At 29.0% G+C, this 20,257-nt stretch overlaps 3 protein-coding genes across 4 annotated transcripts; 2 read left to right on the plus strand and 1 right to left on the minus strand.

The window, feature by feature from the left end:
• Positions 1 to 963: 963 nt before the first annotated feature.
• LOC107932118 (40S ribosomal protein S15a-1) lies at positions 964 to 3,423 on the plus strand. 2 transcript variants are annotated; one of them, XM_016864098.2, is made up of 4 exons: positions 964 to 1,117; positions 1,873 to 2,023; positions 2,123 to 2,283; positions 3,182 to 3,423. In XM_016864098.2, exons 2-4 carry the CDS (start codon positions 1,891 to 1,893, stop codon positions 3,278 to 3,280), a joined length of 393 nt encoding a protein of 130 aa, XP_016719587.2. In that variant the 5' UTR covers positions 964 to 1,117; positions 1,873 to 1,890; the 3' UTR covers positions 3,281 to 3,423. The 2 variants fall into 2 exon arrangements, with proteins under 2 accessions (XP_016719587.2, XP_040941888.1); XM_041085954.1 differs by having other exon boundaries at positions 1,008 to 1,117; positions 1,870 to 2,023.
• Positions 3,424 to 4,393: 970 nt separating this feature from the next.
• On the plus strand, positions 4,394 to 7,694 carry LOC121212690 (ras-related protein RABE1c). The gene is made up of 9 exons (XM_041085955.1): positions 4,394 to 4,567; positions 4,661 to 4,782; positions 5,285 to 5,357; positions 5,451 to 5,551; positions 6,441 to 6,506; positions 6,666 to 6,763; positions 6,960 to 7,022; positions 7,108 to 7,200; positions 7,279 to 7,694. Exons 2-9 carry the CDS (start codon positions 4,710 to 4,712, stop codon positions 7,357 to 7,359), a joined length of 648 nt encoding a protein of 215 aa, XP_040941889.1. The 5' UTR covers positions 4,394 to 4,567; positions 4,661 to 4,709; the 3' UTR covers positions 7,360 to 7,694.
• A 2,801-nt stretch (positions 7,695 to 10,495) lies between these two features.
• LOC107931921 (zinc finger protein ZAT12) lies at positions 10,496 to 11,232 on the minus strand. Its single transcript, XM_016863917.2, has one exon. It carries the CDS (start codon positions 11,138 to 11,140, stop codon positions 10,631 to 10,633), a length of 510 nt encoding a protein of 169 aa, XP_016719406.2. The 5' UTR covers positions 11,141 to 11,232; the 3' UTR covers positions 10,496 to 10,630.
• Between the last annotated feature and the right edge of the window lie 9,025 nt (positions 11,233 to 20,257).

A 20,257-nucleotide genomic window follows, 5' to 3' on the forward strand; every position in this document is an offset into this window, starting at 1 on the left:
TGAGATAATACCATTTATTGCTCAAATTGTTGGAAGTGATACCGATTGCCCCTATAGTCTCATATATTATTTTTTAGTAGGTCTACCAAGTGGTCTCCTCTTATTAGTGAACTTGATATCAAGCCTAAGGGTGTTCAAAATTCGATTAAAACCAGATCAATTGACTGAACCGATCTAATTCGATTAATTGATCGGTTAACTAATCCAATTCGATCGAAGGTTGGTTAATGAATTTTTGGAAGTTCAGTTATCGGTTAATTCGATTCAAAGTCGAGTAATTAACTGGACTTAATAATTAATAATATAAATTACATGTAGTTTAAATTCGGTTTATTCGGTTAATTACTCGATTTAACATTATCAACTTATTTTTGTATATATGTTTTATACCAGTTTTAACAAAAAAAAACATATAAATTTCGGTTAATTCGGTTAACCGACTGAATTAATCGAAATATTTCAATTTTGTTATTTTTCTAAAAAAAAATTCGATTCAATTACCAATTGAAAGATTAAAATTTTTTAATTAATTCGATTAACCAATTTATTAACCGTTCAAACACTTCTAATCGATTCTATTCATTCTTCCATACCACCTAACAACCACTTTTAGTGTGTGTTTTTTATCAATAAACGCTAACCCACAAACTACTTTAAGGGCTCCCCATGTCAGCCTTATTGTTGAATTCTAAAATTTCAAGGCTTTTTATTTGATAAGATATAAAAGGGTTAATATAAAATTTGGCCATTGAATTTAATAATTAAGTTTATTTAGTCTTTAAAATTAGATTTTGTTAAGATTTAATAATGTAACACAATTTTAAAATGCTAATCAAAATTTTACATTTTTCTGAATTTAGGGACCAAAAGGGACCTAATTGTCAAATTTAAATTACCAAAGTGGATACTAAAGTTAAAATAGACCCTGTGTAAAATGGATGGATGGACAATTAAATCCGATCCATTGGGCATTTTCCGGCCCAAGGGGCTTTTTTCGTAATTGCGAACTCAAAGCTTTAGTGAGCCCTTAAAAAGCCGAAAAATCCCTAGCTCTCCTTTACGTATCTCAACACGTCTTTGAGCAAAACCCTTAAGCTGCCGCCATTTTTGCTTTCAGGTAAACATTCATGTTACTCTCAAATTTAGATCCGAATTAGTTCTTCAAGCTTCATCGTTGTTATTAAATTGATACCTATTCTGATATGTAACTTTTGTATTGACTTTTTTATTCATTCCTGTACGTTTGATTTTAATAAATCATAAATTTATACGTTTATTTGTAATTTATCTTGCCATTTTGTATGTTATTGATCTATTGCATGCGAGAATGAAATTGAAAGAATTTTTGAGAATATAGGTAAGTCTAGAAATCGATCGGTTCTATATGTTATGAATGGCATATAAGGCTAGCATAAAGTGACGTAGAATAGTTGTTAATTTCCTGCAAAAAGATATGGATTTTGGTTGTAACTGTGTTTTTCCTTTACTGCTTGAATAAGATTTTGGGATAGTGGGGAATCAATGTTTGCTTGAAAGATAATGCAAGTAACTAATGCTTTATTTATCCAAGCTGTGCTTTGGGAACATATATTTGAAGGTTTTGGTTTGGATTTCATTCGGTATGAAATTCTGAGAAAGTTACGCATACAATATATGTAAATTAGTTAAAAATTGATATGACTATACATGTGAAAGAGGAAAAATTTTCAAATTCACTATTAAATAGGAACCGAATGAGTTTATGAAATTGAGAGATAATTATGAAGATTACATTTATACATGCTTTTGAAATCCAGTTCGATGATTATTTAGTGTATGTTTAACTGTAAATGCTTATTTGTTATATATTTATGTTCATTGTAAAATCAGCAGCAGCTTGCATTTGAAAAGATGGTGAGGGTCAGTGTTTTAAACGATGCACTTAAGAGCATGTACAATGCGGAGAAGAGGGGCAAACGACAGGTCATGATTAGGCCTTCCTCGAAAGTGATCATCAAGTTCCTTTTGGTTATGCAGAAGCACGGTTTGTTGACTATATGCTCTGAATGCTTATTTAGTAAAGCATGAGTTACTTCCTCATAACTATATATGTTTACTCTTCTTTTTTCTATTGCCATTGCAGGTTACATCGGAGAATTTGAGTATGTTGATGACCACAGGTCTGGCAAAATTGTGGTTGAACTTAACGGGAGGCTCAACAAGTGTGGGGTGATTAGTCCTCGTTTTGATGTCGGAGTCAAAGAGATTGAGGGTTGGACTGCTAGGCTACTTCCTTCTAGACAAGTAAGCTAAAAATTGTTTTGATGTTTATTCATTGTGTATTATTAGTTATGCTTTGGTAAGAGCAATAAATTTCCATCTTAAGAAAGGAAGTAAATACATTTGACGGTGCTTAAATTTTCAGTTTTGCCAGTGAGAACTAAATTTCTATTTATAGTAATAAAATTATATAATAGGCAGTAATTGACAACTTTATTTAGCATTATTTATCTTGTTTTGTGTCATGTTGAGTGGTATGTCCTGTCCTATTTACTCATGGTCCAGGTATGGGTGTAATTGAGCTAAGCTGAGCTCAAGATATAAGAAGCTCGAATTTGACTTGTAATTTGAGGCTCAAAGTTCGGGTTAATCTCGATCCAGTTTTGGTTTCCTTTTTAAAGCTCAAGCTTGATTTGAGAAGAAGATTGATTTGCCCAAGCTTGATTCGAGAAAAAGTTTTGGTCACTTGTATTTGTTGCACTTGATAACTTGAGGAACTTTTTCCTACTTGATCTCTGAACTTTTTTTTGGACCATTAGTGTCTAAACTTGACAACTTTTCCCAATTTGATCCTTGAACTTGGATTCTAATAAGTTGTGACAAGTTCAAGCTTGATTTGAGTAAAAGGATTGAATTGCTTAAGCTTGGTTTGATTAAATCAAGTATTCGGTCACTCGTATGTTGCACTTGATAACTTGAGCAACTTTTTCCATCTTGGTCTCTAAACATTTTTTTGTTCCATTAGTTTCCTAAATTTGACAATTTTTCCCAATTTGATCCTTGACCTTGGATTCCATTAAGTTGTGACAAGTTCAAGGACCACAGTGGGAAATTTTGCCAGGTTCGGTACTAAATGTTCATATATTCCAACTAAGAATGCTATCTTATGGTATTTGTGTGTAAATGTTTTTGTTTATTGCAGTTTGGATATATTGTGCTAACCACATCTGCTGGCATCATGGACCATGAAGAAGCTAGAAGAAAGAATGTTGGTGGGAAAGTACTTGGTTTTTTCTACTGAGTCAAATTTTTGATATTTTTCTTTTTTTAATTTCACTCGATGTAGAACTTGGTACTTTACTACAATTTTAATTTTGTATTGGGAATTATAATTAAGTTTTTGGTTATAATGTTTGAGATTATGAATTGTTGGTTTGCCTTAAATTCTTTTTTAAACTTTTCTTTCTCTTTTCCCTTTTCTTCTTTCTCTTTTTCTTATTTTTTCTTCTTCTTCCAAGTAAAAAGAAAATAAATAAAAAAGAAATTGTTGAAAAAAATAGGGAATAGTGAAATTTGACGTAAATTTTTGTATGAAATGATGGTATGACGTGTTATATTAGTTTTTTATTACATTGCAGTTAACGAGTTAATAATATTAGTTATTGTAACTTTTTAAAAATTTTAGATCAATATGTGTTCAATTAAGTTATTTATTTTAAAATTTTTAGAATTTAATCGGTGGTTAGTTGATTAGTTGTACAGTTTGATTAAGTAAGTTGTAAAAAAATTATAAAAAACAAAAATAAAAAAATTGGTTAAATTGTATTGATTTTTTAATTTAGTCCATATTGGTTCATTAATTAACCGAATCGATACAAAACATTATGATTTACCTTTATATTTAATTTTATGGTTCAGTTCATATTCTTTTGCTTAAATTCATTAAACTAACTTTTGCTGTTTCTAAAATATTAAGTGAAAATATGCATATTATAATGTTATATCAAATTATTATTTTTATCCATTACTCACACACATAAAAGCTTCACCAATAAATTTAATTGTTGTTGTTTGTGTTAATATCGAAATTTTAAAATTCCAAAAGTATAAAGACTAAAAATGATCTAATTAAAAAATATGAACTAAATTTATAATTTTTGTATAGTAAATGACTAATAGCAGAATTTAATTAATTAGATCTAACAGCTATTATTTGTTTCAGGCTGAAATTTTTATTTGTTTTGACAGTGAAATTTTAAATTTTAAAAATTATAAAGACTAAAATTACTTATTTCGAAAAGTATAAATTAAAGTTGACCAAATTAAAGAATTAAATTTACAACTTATCCATAGTACAGGGACTAATAGGAGAATTTGACTAAAATAAAAAGGGTACGAAGTAATGAAGAGAGAGCGGGATACTGCGCATATTTCATCTTTACGATTAAAAAATGAAGAAAACAATCGTAAAATAGATAAAAAAAAAAATTGCAAATTATAATCGCAATGGCCTTTTAAGATTTGACTTTTTGGAGACCCCTCTTTCGTTCAAGTTTTTCAAAAGATCTTCATCTCAATCTCCGATCCGGTAATTATTTTTAACTTATTTAATTTAATTACGTGGATTCAATTTGTAAATGTGAACTTTTTCGATTCTGATTTTTTTAAATTATGTATTCAGATTCGAGAGGTTTTTCATTGTTTTTTTTTTTTGGTGAAATTCGTCGTCAATGGCTGCTCCACCAGCAAGAGCTAGAGCTGATTATGATTACCTCATAAAACTTCTTTTGATCGGCGACAGCGGTTTGTTGATCTCTAAAACCTGCTGAATTTTCTTAACCCTCTTGTTTAAGATTTGTTTTCCAGCATTTACGCGAAACGAGTTGCGATGCAAGTGAATTTAGTTCAAATATTTATTTCTAAGATTTGTATTTTTTTAATGAGATTAATTTAATAGGTTTTGAGAGCCAAAAGAACGTTGAAGAAGCAAAATTTTGGGAGCATTTATTGGTTAATTTAATTGTCTGTAGGTTTTACTAAATATGATTAAGTATAGGAGTGGCAATTAGCTCAATCTACTTTAATTTTGGTAAATTATGGTAATTTCAAGCTGATAATTTGATGATTTCGTAATTTTTAATTAGTCTGCATTCTAGATTTGGCCCTAAAATATATTTCATTTTCAATAAATGTTTTGTTTACTAGTTTTGTTTTTACGTTAAAATTTTGATGCCTTCATAATTTGATATGCATTGGAAGCTTTGCTCGAAGGACTTCATTGGTTTCTGTTATTTTACAAATGTAGGTGTTGGTAAGAGTTGCCTTCTTTTGCGGTTCTCGGATGGTTCCTTCACTACCAGTTTTATCACCACCATTGGGTGCGGATTTTTTCAAATGGAACCCATGTTTGTTGTTTATTCTATCTAGATGAGGTTTCCCAACTTTAATGATGTATTTCTTCCATTTTGCAGTATTGATTTTAAGATAAGAACCATTGAGCTTGATGGTAAGCGAATTAAGCTCCAAATTTGGGATACAGCTGGGCAGGAGAGGTTTCGGACAATCACGACTGGTGAGTACAGGGAAAAATTTGTTACGGTGTCAAACTTATGAAATGATTAACAAACTTACGAAATGATTAAAGCATTGTGATCCTATGTGATTGGTAATGCATTGCATTATGACTGAGAAATTACCTCGAACAGTTCCATCGACAGCCGTTTACTGCCTTGACCTGTGGTTTTTATTAGCCTTCCATGTATGGTATACTCTTTGGTTAGCTTTCATTTTCCCGGTATTTTAAATTAGAGAGGCTGCTAAAAAGGTTGCCTTATAAGCATGGCCATTTCAAGCGTGAATGCAAATGGTTACAGGGCTACTGCCTGGAAACCTGTTCTAACTTCATGTGAGCTTTTTCACCATTGTATGCTATGCAACTTTGGGTAAAAGTATCATGGAGACCTTTATACTAAGAGTAAGATTGAATTTTACCCCCTTTACTAAAAAAATAAGCAAATTAGTCCCAATACATTAGTCCCAATCCATTTCTACTATTAAAAAGTGGCATAGCTAACAGAATAACTAGACAGTTACATATGACGTATATCTCATGTCGATGTACAAGAACCAGTTTTTAACAGTAGAAATAGATAGAACTTTTAACAGAAAGACCAATTTGCTCTTTGGTCCAAATTGGTCTAACGTAGAGGGATTAATTTTCCTATCTTTTGAGTAGAAGAAACAAAATGCGATCTAACTCTTAATACAAGTGCCTCGATAGTACATTTACCTGTAACTTTGCCATCTGGGCATATCTGTTTCAAAATGTAAATTTCTCTTATCAACTTGATATTCGGTGACCTAAATCTTCTTTGGTCCAGACTTGAAAATCAATATATCCCATATTTTGCTGTCCTCCAAACGGTCTCCCTTTATACATCTCTTTCTTGTTCTTTCAACAGCTTATTATCGTGGAGCCATGGGAATCTTGCTCGTATATGATGTCACAGATGAATCATCCTTCAACAGTAAATCCCTTGTTTTCTTGCTTTCTGATTCTATTTCTTTGTTGTTTCACCGTACTTTTTAACTTGCTTTTCATAGTTGGTTTTCTTGTTTGTTAGTCTCGATTTATTCATCTTTTAAAGATTCAGGCTACACTTAATGAGTGGCATCTCTCCTTGCAGATATTAGGAATTGGATTCGGAACATCGAGCAGCATGCATCGGATAATGTTAACAAGATATTGGTAGGGAACAAGGCAGACATGGATGAAAGCAAAAGGGTATGCAGCTCCCAACAAGATTTCAATCGATAATGTCTGTGATTCTATACTCATTTAGTATGCTTGCTTTTTGCCGAGAATCCAAAACAAAGTTTTCTATTATTCAAAACCACTGATTCTAAACCTCCTCTCCTTTCATTTTATGAATGTATGCATTGATTTTCTGATCTTACTCTACATTCTTCTCCTTTCTAAGGCTGTGCCTACCTCAAAGGGACAAGCACTCGCTGATGAGTACGGAATCAAATTTTTTGAAACCGTAAGCAATGCTTGCCAATTCTGATTGCTTTTCGAATTCAAGATTTACTGTGTTTATGTATTCTAAAAGAAACCGTGTCAAGCAGAGTGCAAAGACAAATCTAAATGTGGAGGAAGTTTTCTTTTCGATAGCGAAGGACATAAAGCAAAGACTCGCTGATAGTGACACTAAGGCTGAGGTATTCAAATTGCTCTTATGATTATAAAACCGTACCTATTTTGCAATTACTTGAAAAACGTTTTCCTATCATTTACAGCCTTCGACGATCAAGATCAATCAACCTGACGCTGCAGGCGGAGCTGGTCAAGCTGCACAAAAATTGGGATGTTGCGGTTAAACCTAAGATGACCAAATTCGGTTAAAAAAGGGGTAAATATTTGATCTTAGACTTCCATTAAAACAAAAAGGAAAAAAAGGGGAGGAGGTGAAGAAACTAATCTCATTGACTGCATGATGGGTGCTTGTGTTTTACTTCATGTTTTAGTGTGTGAAATATAGTATTTTCCTATAATTTGATAGTTTTTCTTATTGGTAAAGTCACAAAGCTGTTTAAAATGTGACAATAGGTATGTAATTTCAATATTTGCAATTTTTTTAGCTTTCTTCTTGAACTTCCCTTGATTATGGATACGATCCTCGAACATCAAATTTTAAGCTCGAGACATAAGCGAACTACTTGAGTTCTAGCTTAATTATTAAGCTTGTTTATAAATATTTGCACTTAAGCTCGATTAAGTTTGTTCATATTCAAACTTGAGTTTGATTGAACAATTTTTAAACTCGAGCTTTGGCTCAAGACATAATCGAGCTACTTAAGTTCAAGTTTGATTAAATTCATTCATATTCAAGTTTGAGCATTTTCATACTTAAAAAGTTTTTTTTTATTTAATAAGAGTTAAAGTGTAATTTTATAATATAAAAATATTTTTAAATGGAAACCTAGATTAGGTTGGTGAGTAGTTCTGATCGAGTATATCGATAGCTTAAGTTTAATTAGATAATTACTAAATTAGATTAATTTTTTTTTAAAGTTAATCGAATTCAAATAATTTACTAACACTCTAAATCATTACTCGAGAATACTCTTATATATTACTAGATATTACTAGATTTAGCTCTATATAAAAGAAGTCATAAATTATCAAGGCTATAAAGCTATTTGACATTGAGTTGGAGGATAAATTATGTATGGGTTATTTTTAAATTTATTTTTGCGTAAATATTTTTATTTAGGTCTTTTTTCAGAATTATTATGATTTGACTTCAGATATATTTGGACCAATTCAATTGTACTATATAATACTTAAGTCTAGTTATAATCGATTTGGATATACATTACTTGTAATTACATTTATAAACTTAAAAATCTTAAACTAAAAATAATTACATTTAAAAAGCATAATATATCATTAAGTATCCAACCTAGACAGCTTTTTTCTTATGCGGTACTTACATTTCTTTTTTTCAATGTGATACTTATATTTGTCAAAAGTTATACATTTTAGTTCTCAAATGTAACGATGTTGACTTTTTAGTGTTTAATTCAAGTTTTGAGGTTGTTTTGATAGAGTTAATTGCTACTATTAATAGATTTTATTTTCATAATTTTATTAATAGAATAAACCTAGTATTGATTTTGAATTTCTTTATGGTTAATTTGTTGAACACAATATGATGGATGTGATTTTTTTTCCCGATTTTTAAGGTTGATTTGATGAAAGTTAATTATTAATATTATTAGTTAATTGTAAATTTTCATTCAATCAATCCTAAAATTCAAATTAAACACTAAAAACTCAATATTGTTAATTACCTTTAGCTACAAAAATGTATTACTTTCGAAAAATACAAGTACCACATTGAAAAAAAAACATAGTACCACATTGAAAAAAAAAATAGGTTCAATATTTAAAAAAAAAAGTGTCAGACTATCAATGAGGCATTGGCAATGTTGGTAAAGATTAAGGTCTTGGACCTCACCGTATGCATATATTCTGGTTTAAGTTTTACCACGTGTGGGCTCTATTTGAATATATTTCGGTTATTAGTTCATTCTCTTGTGCATGTAATAGTTTGATTATGGTCATAATTGTATGAATTTATTGATTATAATTGTAATTTCATTTATGCATTGTACGAATGTAATGATTATAATTGTAATTTTATTTATGCATTGTATTAGTTCAGTCTAATTATAATTATCCAAATGTATTACTTGTAATTGTAAATTGTACTTGTACATAAAAAATATATATCAAATTCATACACCAAATAATATTGTGTTTAAGGGTGTAATTGAGTCAAGCCGAAACCGAATACTAAAAACCTCGAGTTCTACTCAATAATTAAGCTCATGACTAATAAAATGTATTAAGGGCGATAGTATAATTTAGTAATATAAAAAATTAAAATACATATTAAAAATGAGAATCCCGATAAAGCAAACAAGCGGTTCAACTTGAGTATTATTAAGCTCAAATTTAGCTTGATTGATAGCCGAAGCTTAGCTTAAAAATTACAAAACCAGATTCAATTTTTTTACGAATCAAAATTTTATAACTTACGAGCATTGGTGTCTCATTTACATTCCGAATTGTATTAAGCAAATTCCAACCTACTTTTTAGCTTGTTCAACCGATCCGTACCAATTCTGGATTTAATGTCATTTTTCGGACTGGTGTCTTAGATTCTCGATCCAACTAGTCCAATTAATTGATCCGTTCCCGTTCAAACATCATTGCATACACCAAATATTAAACAATGATTTTAGAATCGAATCTATAATTGAACCTGTCATACCATCGATTTATTAATTTAACCAATTCAATTAATCTAATTAAAAATAAAAATTCAATTAATCCATCTCTACATATTTATAATATAAATAATCTGAACGGTATTGATCAAATTCAAACATAATTCATATTAATCCAATTTCAAACCTACTAACTACATGAATAGATGGTGTGCTACTCCCGCTATCTTATTTACACATTGTTGTTGTCACCTAATTTCAACCACCCCAACACACACACAATACCACGTCTTAAGTTACTTTATTGTAAGACCACACGTTTTCCTTTCAAGGTGGTATCTCTGCATTTTTTCTCATAAAATATGTCTTCACAAAATTCCTTTTGTTGAGGCTCACCGGTTTATATATTGTTGTTAAAAAGCTTCATAAATATTTTCTCGATAATTTATACTTTTCTTATCAGTGTATGAACAGTTATTTCTTTGAGCATAAGGTTTAGGTTCGACTTCTATAAAAAAATAAAATGGAGCACCTACCATCGTGTCTTTATAGACAAGAGCTACGAGATCACCCCTTTCATTATAGGATGACGGAAAGATAGTGCCAATCCAACCTTCTTTTTCATGCTTTTCCGAGAGGTGCAGATAAGATTTTCTTTTTTTAAAAACAAATTTAAATTGTTAAAAATTTAAGAATTAAGACAATTATAAAGAAAATATATCAATAGCAAAATGGTTTCTTTACAAAGGTATAAATATATATTCCTCTATAAACTAATATAAAAAGAATCAATCATGTTTATAATATGAACCCCATGATTTACACAATCAAAAAACAAATGAAACAAATGTTCCTATATGAACAAATGAACAACCGGCGGCATCCGTGGCGGCGCCGCGGCCTTCTCTAACTTCAAGTCCAAATCAATTCCACAAGGCGCCAATTTCAGATCAAGGCACAAACCACCATCATTATCAGCGTCATCGCCGTTCAATTTCTCCGTCACCGGCCGAGTCACCACCATTCCTTCATTCGAAACAACTCTATGTTTCCTCATATGACCTCCAAGAGCTTGACCGATCGGAAATTCGAGTCCACAAATCGAACACTCATGTGTTTTAGGCTTTTTAGGTGAAACCGGTAGATCCACGTCCGTAAACCTCGGTTTTTTGTGGCTAGCACGGTGGCCGCCGAGTGCTTGAAAAGATGAAAACCGTTTATCACACGTCTTGCATGCAAAAACTCCACGCTGATGAATAGTATTATGCTTTGGTGGATCGATTTGGCCAACTTTTGATAATAACATCAAACAATTCACCATTGCCATAGCTTCGATTTCTCTATCTTCTCTGTCTCTCTTCATTGTAAAAAAAACCCCTGAAAATCACTGATAAACCCTAAACCTGTGCTTTTTATTTAAACCCTAAAACTGGAAATTGGATGGTTTTTGAGGGTGATGGGTTTGTATGTGTATTTATAGGTAGGAGTTGGGTAGTGTGGTGCGTTAAAATGACGGATTTGTCGAAGCGATACTTGGTGGTTAAGGAAGTAAACGTGTTGGGTAATATTTGTAGATATGTAGATATTTGAAGGGTGAAATTGGAAGTTTATATGAGCCGTCATTTCAGCACGTTTGCGTCACCGCGTAGCGGAGCAAAAGTTGAGAAGCAGTCGAGAGAGGCAACTCAGAAGGAGCTGACAAATTCTAGACACTTTGACTTTAATTACTGTTTTCAGTGTTCACTTTCACCTCCCACCCGCGCCTTTCGCGCGTGTTACACTTTCCTTTATTTTTTCCTTAATGGCTTAATTTGAGCTCAATTTTGAGATATAACTAACGTACTCAGTGTAAAATTAAATTTGTTTATCAAATTTTATAAATTAATAATATAAATTAATAATATAAAAAATTAAATATATATAATGAGAAGGTTAGTAAGGCTTCTATATTCAACTTGAGATTACTAAGCTTAAATTTGACTTGATAATTATCAATTTGAGTTCAAGTTTTTTAAATCAAACTCAAATAGTTTGTGAGCACCAGTTTCTCGTTTGCACTTCCAAAATTACGTAACAATTTAATCATTGAATTATAACTGAAAACGATCTAGACTAAAATTCACGCTTGCACAATTGCACATGATAGAGATGGAAAGCCACACATGCTTAATTACATGTGATGAAACTTGAACTTGTATGCAGCAAGGCCTAAGGTACTAGCCTTTACCAAGAATGTCGATATTTTAATGGGTAAAATACATTAGTAGTCACCTAACTATGAAAAGTTACAAAATGATCATTCAATTATTAGTAAATTTATTTTTTCATCATCAAACTATGAAAAAAATACAAAATGATCACTTAACTATTCAAATTTGTCTTTTCTGAAAATAGAAACACCCAGGAATCAAGATAGTTGGGTATTAAAAAAAAAGATAAAATTAAATAATTAATTAATTATTTTATAAATTTTAATAGTTAAATAACCAAAAAAATTATTAATAATTGAATGATAAAAAAATATACTAATAATATTACTAACATGGTTTACCCTATTTTATTTCAAAAGTTAGAGTAGGACCCACGTAATCCATGGCGCGTGGGTGGTGTTGAACCAAATCCGGTGTGTGTTTTATGTGAAAGCACAGCAAAGAATTACTTAAGGCAAAATAAATAAATAAATAAATAGTTAGTTAATTAATTAATTAAGAGATAGGGACAGAAATTAGACTAGTAGTAGTAGTGGTTGTTCATTGTTGTACTCCAAAAAGGCTTATTACTTATTAGTAAATCAACGCGGTCTTCAATGGCGACTTTCCTATTTTCACACCTCTTTTTGCTTTTTTTCCTTTTTATTTTCTCCTTTTTTGGATTCTAGAATTTGACGCGTATATTATTATATTGATTTTAGTATTTATTTTATACACTATCAAGATCGTACATTTGAAAAATAAATAAATAAATGAATTCAAACAGTTGAATTAAAACTAAAGAAACTAAAATTTTAAAAAGTACCAAATATTTATTTTTTTAAAATTTAAAATTTTGATTAATCGAGTTGAAACGATTATATATAATGAATTTTATTTTTGACTCTTTTACAAAAAGTTTTTATTATTTTAAAATAGACAGTATAATTTTTGGTCATTGAATTTGACAGTTAGATCTATTTTGGTGCATGTATTTTTTTTATTACTTTGGCATTGAAATTTGGCAACTAAACTCGTTTTGATCCATGAACTTGAAAAATATAAAAGTTCAATGATGTTACACTCTAAGATCATACCACATCATCACCTGAAAATTTCCTAATTCTTCGATGGATTGCCCTGCAATAATACCTACAACTTCTCCCAGTTCAACCAGGTTATCATGTGTGGGGCTCCAACCATGACATAATCGATAAATCTAATATGTACTCCTACAAGTAAAGAGAGTTCGAATAGATATTGATTGTGTTTGAAAAGCTCTAAATCAATCGGCATGCCCAAGCCCAAGTCTAGTATATTTATTTCAATTGGCAATGCACCACGAACCCAAATATATATTGTCCTCTAATACACGACCAATTAATGTTTGGATAAAAATTCTTTTTGGAAACGTCATCTTTTGAGGACTCACAAAAATCCCTCGGGTGTGGTGCCACAATCAGTTCTACGTACAAAAGTGTGTTGAACTACTTCAACAAGTCTGCGTGTAATATATCCAGCATCTGATGTTTGTACAACAATATCCACAACCCTTTTTCAAGCTCCGTAGCAAGAAATGATATGTTCTGTTAAAGACGGTCATTCGTGTAAATTGCTTTGAATGGGTAAATCGATAATTTATCATTGGGAATCAATGTTCAAATAACCAGACCAGTAGTTGAACCGCTCAGACCACTTATTTTTTATTCAATCGGTTTGATCGACTCAACGATAAAACCAAGGATAACTAAAAAAATCAAAAAAAAATTTGTTAAACAGGTTCAACTATTGATTTTTGTTTCGATTTTTTATTTCTGAATAATTTTTCATTCAATAGATTCAATCCTTTTTTTTAGACCAATATACCAATAATTACTCAATTCATATTTTAAAAACACTAATCACATTATCAAATCTCCACAAAATCCGCAAAACAAAAACCAAAATAATTAATTGCTGAGGTAAGGAGCAATAATATAAGAGTAAGTGTAAACACGAGCTATTTCCTGTGCCGGCAAAAAGCCGAAAACCCAATATGCCATTCAGTCAACCAAACAATAATTACGGAAACAAATAAATAAAAGGTTTTCTTAACTTTACAGGTGATAAAATTCCACTCAACCGCTTCTGGATCAGTTGAATCAAATTTATTCGCCCATTTTTTTTGAATTTATTTATTGTTAATATTATTTTTATTATTATTACAAATTTCAACTTTCAAACTACATTATGTAACGTACGTAGTTTATCCAAATTATAGAACCTTCGTTATCTAGAATTTTAATCTAAACAAATATACATAAAGTAGCTGAGAAAATTAAACATTGCTTTTTTTTTCTTCAAAGATATAGATTTTCCTCTCATGAAAGTGATCTTTTGGATGATTCTCAAACCAAACCATATATTATGGTTTATATTTTATTGTGTAACTCTATTGATGAGTTTTGTTCGAGTTTAATATATTAGATTTATTTAAGATAAATATAATAGATTCGAGTTTAAATTTGTTGGGGATTGACTCGTATATATAACGAAATAGAAAAATAGAAACTATCAAATATATAAATTTTACGTGGAAAATTCTTTCGAAGAGGATAAAAATTACAGACAAATGACGCTTCGTCTATAAACTAAATGAGTAAACAAATAATAGTATAATATGGAGAAAATAAACATAAATGTACTAAGTATACGAACCCAAACCCCGAAAATAAAGTCTTAACTCTTATAAAGTTCTCTCAAAAGGGGTACAAAATTCTCTCTACAGTTACCACGAAAACTCTAACCAAAATTCATCTACAAATACATCTTGTCGTTCCCAAAAAGAAAGTCTTGTAGTACTACATCTTTAATTGCCTTTCAAAACAAGGATACAATGCTCGTTTAAATAAGTTAAAATTAAAGGGCTAAAACGATTAAAATATCACTGAAGTAATTAGAGTTCGACCGGGAAAAGGAGCCCTTTTTTGCTGTAAAATCTCGATTGTATTACTTGAAGAATATGTCACATCGTATTGACACAACGTCCCATGCATACTTGTCACAGCGTCGCCCTCTCCGTCAATTGGAGAACTCGTTGCATTGTGCCTATGTCGCCACTATCTTTGTTAAGTGCCTGCAAACTTTTCGATAAATACAAGGCACACCCCACAAAAGTAATTAATAATTAAAATGGTTAAATTATGCTATAAATCCATTTATTTTTCGTATATTTAGAATTTATTTATAATATTATCATATTAAAATCAGTCTATTTATTTCTTATATTTAAAAATGCAAGTCTAATTGTTAAATAGTTAAAACTCTTTTGTTAAATTTAGGTCTATTACAACATATTTTTTTTTTTGTTATATAACTACATTCCAGAATGCCACACAAACATAATAAAGGAGTTTTAATAGAGTTAACAATTGACATAAATTTTAAAATTTTTTAAAAAATAAAATAACTAAATTTCTAGAAATAAAAAAAAACTAAAGCTCGAAGGATATTTTAAACCTTGTAAATTTTTAAATTCAATTGTAAAATTCTCATCTATTACATAAAAAATTAGTAATTTATTGTTTTTAAAGCTTAACGCATCATTTGGGATTTGAATTTGATAAAAAACTTTCTAATGCGGTATATGTATTATTATTTTTGGTCTAACGTGGTACCTATATTTGACAAAAAATTATACATTTTGATACTTGAAGTTAACGATGTTATCTTTTTAGTGTATAATTTGGGTTTTTATGGTTGACATGATGAGAAAAGTCAAAGTAAAGGAAACGTGAGAAAAGAAAGAGTCGTGACAATAATGAAATATGTTAAATTTATAAAAGGTAAAATAGGAACATCAAGTTAAAAGTATATTACAAGCAAGACTAAATAGCCCATTCAATGGGGGTGTCTTCGGATGGCTATTACATCCTGTCTCGGAATAGAGCTCTCATTTCATTTGGCCTGAAATCTATTATTACAACAAACAAAATAGTGGTTTTTTGTGGGCCCATTGAATAGAACTAGAATGCATGGACTATTACATCTAACCGAACATGTTTTAGTAATTTAAATTTAATCAAATCAACTCTAAAATTTGAATACCTTTGATATTAAAATGTATAACTTTTATCAGTACCACATTGAAAAAAATATCAAACTCAGGTATCAAATAATACAATAAACCTATTTTTAAATAGTAAAATGAATTAGTGGGTCAATTTTGCCGTCCAACGGGCCCAAGTATTTGGACTTGGTAATCAATTACATGGCACCCATAACTATGCCGCTCTAATAGATTCTGGACCGTTCCTTAAAAAGGGAATGTTTCAAACAAAGTGTACACGTTTACGATCATGGCTCGGGTCAAATCGAATTCGGGTTGTGTTTATATACAACATCAATAAGTTAAATAGTTATTCAAGTCTAATTTAAAATGTAAGTTTAAATTCATTCGTATTTATAAATAGTTAACGTAAATAGAATTAGACTTACTCATATTATTTTCAATTTAAAAAAAAAATAAAAAATATTTATTTTATACAAATTTTCTGTTGTTATTTTTTTTTATGATCAAAATATTCTTCATATCTGTTTCACGGTCTATAAAGACTAAATTTTTTGGGGGTTTTTGATTAAGATTTAAAGGTGGTGTTGGGGAGTGGGCTAGCAAGGGTCTGCCCCTCTTAAAATGTGAAATTACACTTTTGATATTTTAAAATTAGCATATGGTAAAATTACACATTAGCCTCTAAAAATAATAAAATTTTAATTTAATTTTTTAAAAAATTATAAAAGTGTAAATTTTAAAATAGTGAAATTACATTTTGTCTCTCATATGTAACTTAATTCCGCTCAAAAAAATTATTTTCACCCTTGTTCGTGATTTTTCTTATCCCTCTAAAAAATATCATTTTTAGGGCTTGAACTCGCCTATTATTAAAATTTTAAACATAAATAACTAATCAAATCAAATCAAATCCTTATATACATATGTGTGGGTCAAGATGTAATATAAAAATATATAATACAATAATCTGTATATATAAAATAGCTTATCAAATCATACCCTTATATACAGAGAAATTTTTACGAGAGTGAAATTTGAATTTTATATTTTTACGAGAGTTAAAATATAATTTTACTATCATATTATCTTATGTTTTTATAGGTTTTAAAATTAAATTAAAATTTTAATATTTTAAAGGGGTCAAACTAATTTTATAAATTTTAGAGGGACTAAAGTATAAAATTTTTATTTTAAAGGATTAGGCTACTGATTAGGTACAAGTCCACGAGGAGTATATTTAATTTAAAATTGTTGTATATTTCTTAAAATCGTGCCTTCGTATTTATATCTAAATATTATTTATAAGCAAATTAAACATTTTATATCGTGAATTTTATCAATGAAGACATGCTCCACTACTATCACCACTATCACCAACATGCTTAAGTTGATGTAATAACCTTATCAAAAGACTTTATTTTCTTACAAATAGATTAGATTTTATAGTTTGTGAGAGCCCTACTTGGGATATAACCATAATATTTGAACCTAACACGGAAATTTTGAAGGTCATATTTAAACTAAATTCAAAAATTAATTTGATTAATCGAAATTTAAATTTAACCCGATTCGATTTGATTATAAAATGTTAATAAATTGAACCCGTTCAACTTATCTCGACAATAACTTAAAAAAATGTCTCGCACCTAAAATAGTTCGAACTAAGAATAACTTGAACTTGAGTGTCAAACACAAATAATATACTTGAGATAATCTAAGCCCAAAATGACTTGAACTGGAATATTCAACTACTAAACTCGAAATTTATGAACATGAGATGACCTAAAATTTTTAAATTTCGAATTGATTGACCTAAATTAACCTAGCTTAAAATCAGCTCAACCTGCCGATTGACGAACCTAGAAAACTTTAATCTGATTTCACTTTCACTCAAAGTTAAATTTATAAAAGTTTTAACATAATTAAAAAATTAATATAAAAATACCAACAAAAGCCTTGGTTTAATCGTAAAGTTGAAGAATGGGAAATTTTAAGATGTTAAACACGAGTTTTATTGTAGAAATCCTATCGAAATATATTTTTATTTTAATATGATTGTGATTTGTAATGATTGATTATTGGAACTAAATATATAAAAATATAAAAGGAATATTCCATTATTCTATTTAGATTCAAATCATTGTGAAAAAGTTTAAAATGAAATATCAACCAAAACCTAATAAAATTGGGTAATATGAAGGTGTAACTAATGCCTTCATATATTTTAAAATAGGGTAAAAGTAACGAGTTAAATAAAAGTTTAAAAGAGTTAATTGTACTATATATTTTTATATTTTAAAATATTTTAATTACATCCTTAAACTATTGATATTATATTAATTAAGTCCTCCCATTATTAAAATCATTAATTTAACAATTAAATGACACGTCAAATCGTATATAACATAATTTAAAATATTTTTTTAAAGAAAAATAAATTCGAAAAAAGAGAGAGAGCGTACGGTAAAGCTCTTGTAAAAGCTACAAAAATCTCAAAACTAATTTTTCCGCAATATTCATTTAAAAAAATCATTTTAAATTATGCCATATGAGATATAATGTCTAATTTAACGGTTAAATTAACGATTTTAGTAACAGAAAGACCTTGTTAATATAATCTCGATAGTTTAAGATGTAATTAGAAGATGTTTAAATTTATGGACTAATTTAAAATGAAAATTGTAATTTGAGGATGTGTATATGATTAACTCAATTTAAAATAATAAAAAAAATCCTTCATATCGATGTCTAAAGATACAAATGAATCAAACTTTAAAATTAAATATTAAATAAAACATTCTAATTTAAGTATAAAATCATGATGAGGACAAGATCTGTCTTCCTATTATTAGTACCTAATTAGTGTTTAATTAATTTGTTTTATAAATAAGGACAAAATGTTGGTGCTAATTTGTTTTATAAATAAGGACAAAATGTTTGAACTTTCCACAGTGCCACCAGTATATATTAAAATCTAGATTAGTAGATTAATTAATCCACATATTAAAATGAGACAGTGTGATCTAAGAAAATTTAATTAATTTTTAAAAAAAAATCTTATCTTTCGAATTATTTTATACTATCATGCCCATTTTCTCAGATGCCAAACACTTCTTGCAGGGGGTTTGTTGTGCTGCTTATAACTAAACAAATTAGATCAAATTACAACACTCTGCACAACTTTTTCTCGGGAAAATATATTAAAAAAATGACATAAAATGTGCCATTAGATTGTTTCAATTTTTTTTTAAAAAAATCAAAAGGATTTAAATAAAAATATTAGACTTAAAAAATATAATTAAGTAAAAAAATAGGGGTTAAACTCGGGTTTTAATAGTAAAAATTAAAGCTTAATTCTACTCATCTTGTTTTTAAAATTTAAAATAAATATTAAATAAAATATAAGCAAGAAGAGACAATCAAGAATTCTAAATATGAACAGTAAAACATATATAAAAATATAAAAAAAAATATAATTAATAAATATTAAATAAAAACATAAACTGATCAAAATATATTTGGATAATCATTTACAAATATGAATGAATTTATACATGATATTAATATTATGCATAGACCGAATTCATATTTGTCCTAACTCATATACACCTTTGATTTGAAACAAATATAAAAAATATATATGTATTAATACATTTTTTTAAAATGTATCATTCTTGAGATTTGACTTAAATTAAAGGGATATGAATTTTATAGTGGAGTGACCATAATTTTAGTGGTTTCCACATCATTAATGGTTAAATTATTCTTTATTTTGTTTTAAGTTTAATCTTAGACCATTCTCACTCCACTGCAACGGGCTCTTAATTAAATAACACAAAAAAATGTATTTAGTTATATAAAAATATATTTATAATTAAATTAAAATATCAATTAATAGACGTTCAATATTTTTTAATACACGATAAACGTCACACGTGATTTGTCTTCTCAGACACTCAACGACACTCTCGTTCTGTGAACTCATAATCTCTTTAGGTCGTTCCATAAACATGCTATTTGGGCTAGTTAGTTCAAGAATAGAATCACTCTATGAACCTATTAGAACTCTCGGTAGATCAGGATGAAGTCAGAAAATTTTGATAAGAGTTAAAATGTAATTTTACCATTGTATTAACTAATATCTTTATATATTTTTAAAGGACTAAATTAAAATCTTATAATTTTTAAGGGTTAAAGTATAATTTTACCATTACTAATTTATAATTTTATACATTATAAA

This window comes from Gossypium hirsutum, chromosome A13 (assembly GCF_007990345.1).
Source record: "Gossypium hirsutum isolate 1008001.06 chromosome A13, Gossypium_hirsutum_v2.1, whole genome shotgun sequence".
Classification (NCBI taxonomy): Eukaryota; Viridiplantae; Streptophyta; class Magnoliopsida; order Malvales; family Malvaceae; genus Gossypium; species Gossypium hirsutum.

Coding starts and splice junctions, on each gene's coding strand:
- LOC107932118 (XM_016864098.2), top strand. CDS start 1,891: ATGGTGAGGGTCAGTGTTTTAAACGATGCACTTAAGAGCATGTACAAT. Junction 2,024..2,122: donor TTTGGTTATGCAGAAGCACG/GTTTGTTGACTA, acceptor TTGCCATTGCAG/GTTACATCGGAGAATTTGAG. Junction 2,284..3,181: donor GGCTACTTCCTTCTAGACAA/GTAAGCTAAAAA, acceptor TGTTTATTGCAG/TTTGGATATATTGTGCTAAC.
- LOC121212690 (XM_041085955.1), top strand. CDS start 4,710: ATGGCTGCTCCACCAGCAAGAGCTAGAGCTGATTATGATTACCTCATA. Junction 5,358..5,450: donor AGTTTTATCACCACCATTGG/GTGCGGATTTTT, acceptor TCCATTTTGCAG/TATTGATTTTAAGATAAGAA. Junction 6,764..6,959: donor ACATGGATGAAAGCAAAAGG/GTATGCAGCTCC, acceptor CTCCTTTCTAAG/GCTGTGCCTACCTCAAAGGG.
- LOC107931921 (XM_016863917.2), bottom strand. CDS start 11,140: ATGAAGAGAGACAGAGAAGATAGAGAAATCGAAGCTATGGCAATGGTG.